Genomic DNA, 3,021 nt, shown 5'->3' with positions numbered 1-3,021 from the left:
ATGTAATTTAGTTTTGAAAAAAAACATCTTCTTTTAATTAGTTGAGAGAGATGCAAGTATGTATTGTCCCAATGTAATTAAGCCCCCACCCCTCTAGCTTTGTTACTAGTTAAGAATGCAAAGATATGTATCAATAATATTAAGCTAATCTAATTTATGTCTTCAAATCAATGCCTAAAAGTAGTATTCATTACACTAAGCACATTCACAAATTTTGTATAAATATAGAATGCGTGTATATATCATATATGCATATTTAATGGGTAGCGTGCATCTAACACCACCATGGATATCACGTCTGTCATTTTCGTACAAGTCATATTCATTTTTTTACCTCAGTTTCTAAGATATGTACAACTTTATTTACCTGATATCACGTCGAATCACCAAATTTCGACTGCTAACGAAGAAAGTACTAACTGTCACGTGTGTTAATGCACTTTGCCAATAGATTTCAATTCTGACGTTTTCCTTGAAGATTAAGATTTCCATCACAACCAAGTCGGTCGTCGACATAATTTGGTTACTGTCGGTTAATATTCTTCTTAGTCAACCTTGATCTTGTTCACACAAACTCTCTCTCTCTCTCTCTCACAAACATACCATAAATATAGGAAACCAGGTTTTTTGAAGCCAAGTTTTTGTACAAACCTATAGCTCATAACAATATTTCCTCTATATTGTTCATATAAGATACCAATGGTAGTTATGTCCAAACCAGCAATGGAGCATCACTGTGCAGCCACCACATTGTTCCCTGAAATCCCATTAATCGACCTATCGAAACCCGATTCCAAAAATCTCATCGTTAAAGCCTGCGAAGAATTCGGATTCTTCAAACTAATCAATCACGGTGTCCCAACTGAATTCATTACCAGATTAGAATCAGAAGCCATTAAGTTTTTCTCCCTGCCACTCTCTGAGAAAGAAAAAGCAGGCCCTGTTGATCCTTTTGGTTATGGAAACAAGAAAATCGGCTCCAATGGCGATGTGGGTTGGGTCGAGTACATACTTTTAACCACGAGTAATGAAGCAAATTACCAGAAGTTTTCAGCCATCTTCGGTGAAGCTGCAGAGAAATTTCGGTATGCTATAAATCAGAGTCAAACAAAAACTCTCCATATTCTTTACTTATTTGACTTTCGTTGTGTCTTTTGCAGTTTTGCAGTGAATGATTATCTGTCAGCAGTCAAGAAAATGGCTTATGAGATTCTTGAAATGCTTGCTGATGGATTGAAAATTCAACCAAGAAATGTTTTTAGCAAACTTTTGATGGATGAAGAGAGCGACTCTGCTTTTAGGCTCAATCACTATCCTCCATGCCCTGAGCTAAATCAAGAAATGAATGGCATGAATTTGATTGGATTTGGAGAACATACTGATCCTCAAATCATTTCGGTTTTGAGATCGAACAATATATCTGGCCTTCAAATCTCGTTGAAAGATGGGAATTGGATATCCATCCCACCGGATCAGAATTCCTTTTTCATTAATGTTGGCGACTCGTTACAGGTACAACGACCACCCTGAAGAATATTTTAGCCCCACAAATAGTATAGCGATGTACATGCATTAGACACGTGTCAGCATCTACTGAATAGATTTTTTCGTGCTTTGTTCAAATTGATTGATGTGAGTTTTATTAGGTTTGCAAATTATTTTGCTCGTTTCTTTCATAATGGACCCCTATTGGTCAAGAAATGATTACTCGAATCTTGATAGATTCCTTGAACACAAGGGTTTTAATAGGTCACGTTGCTTTCCCATTCTTTACAAGTTTTCGATGGATATTTTTACACTGAATCTTGTGTCTGTGTGTATATTTTCGACAGGTTATGACTAACGGGAGGTTTAATAGCGTAAGGCACAGGGTCATGGCGAATGGCTCGAAATCGAGACTTTCTATGATTTATTTTGGTGGACCGCCTTTGAGCGAAAAAATAGCTCCATTGCCCTCATTGATGAAAGGAGAAGACAGTTTGTACAAGGAGTTTACATGGTACGAATACAAAAAATCTGCATACAAGTCAAGATTGGCCGATAATAGGTTGGGCGTATTCGAGAAAATTGTAGCCTCGTAATCGTTCGATATAGGCTTATTGTTAACAAAATGTGATGTCAAAATACTCATTTATAGGGGTTTCTAGATAGTTGATTTGAGTTTGCCAAAGATGTTCCTTTTTTGCTTTGTCTGTCTTTTTTTCTCATATTCTGACAACATTAGATGAATCGAAGGCACAAGATCTGATGTTCATTGTGAAGTATTGGTAACTCTCAATTCGGTCCTCAAATCTCCAAATTCCAAGAAAACATACTCGTCAAAAAAATAAAAAATAATTTAAAACATTAACACCTTGTAATATTTTAACGTAAATACGGATAATTCTTAATATGTCAATAATCGATACTACTTGTTACTTAATAACTAAGACCCTGTTATCAAGTAATAACAAGTTTATATCAAAATAATTACTAAAAATTTGTTTCGAATACAACTAAAAGTCATTAATCAAATGTCCTGAATTGCAACAATTAAAGTTGAGTGGTCACTTACTTGGATTTGTAAGCACAAGCATTTAAAGGGGTAAAATATGGATGTTTTCTACTTTTCAATAGAAATCAACCTTTTAAAATGCTTAGCTAGTTAATAAAAAGTGAAAGTTGCCTGTAAACTTTTTTTCACATATATTACATTTAAAATTTACTTTATTAACTAATAAAATAGATTTCTATGAAAAATTAATTTATTAACTTTTAGGATGGTTATAAAATCCGCCCTTTCCTTTCCAATCCCTACGGTGCCCTATCCTGAATGAGAAAGAGAATTCCCAATTCGTAGGATTATCATGGTCGGGGCGGATTCCAGCAAAATCCTTAGTCCTTGGTCGGAGATAGTGTGAGGATAGGATGTTGATAAAATAATGGCAATGAAGAAGAAGAATAAAATGCAAAGAAGAGAATAATATAAATGTATATCAACGAAAGTTTGAACACGAAATTAATCTCGTTGTCCTCAAACGT

General features: G+C 34.8%; 1 protein-coding gene across 1 annotated transcript; it reads left to right on the top strand.

Annotated features, from left to right (window-relative positions):
- The first annotated feature begins 610 nt into the window (after positions 1–610).
- LOC111395582 (gibberellin 2-beta-dioxygenase 1-like) lies at positions 611–2,261 on the top strand. The gene is made up of 3 exons (XM_023021625.1): positions 611–1,085; positions 1,161–1,512; positions 1,833–2,261. Exons 1-3 carry the CDS (start codon positions 700–702, stop codon positions 2,079–2,081), a joined length of 987 nt encoding a protein of 328 aa, XP_022877393.1. The 5' UTR covers positions 611–699; the 3' UTR covers positions 2,082–2,261.
- The last annotated feature ends 760 nt before the right edge of the window (positions 2,262–3,021 follow it).

The sequence above is a fragment of the Olea europaea genome, chromosome 6, assembly GCF_002742605.1.
Source record: "Olea europaea var. sylvestris chromosome 6, O_europaea_v1, whole genome shotgun sequence".
NCBI classification, from domain to species: Eukaryota; Viridiplantae; Streptophyta; class Magnoliopsida; order Lamiales; family Oleaceae; genus Olea; species Olea europaea.
The sequence above is the reverse complement of the archived record's forward strand: the minus strand, read 5'-3'. Positions and strand labels throughout refer to the sequence as shown.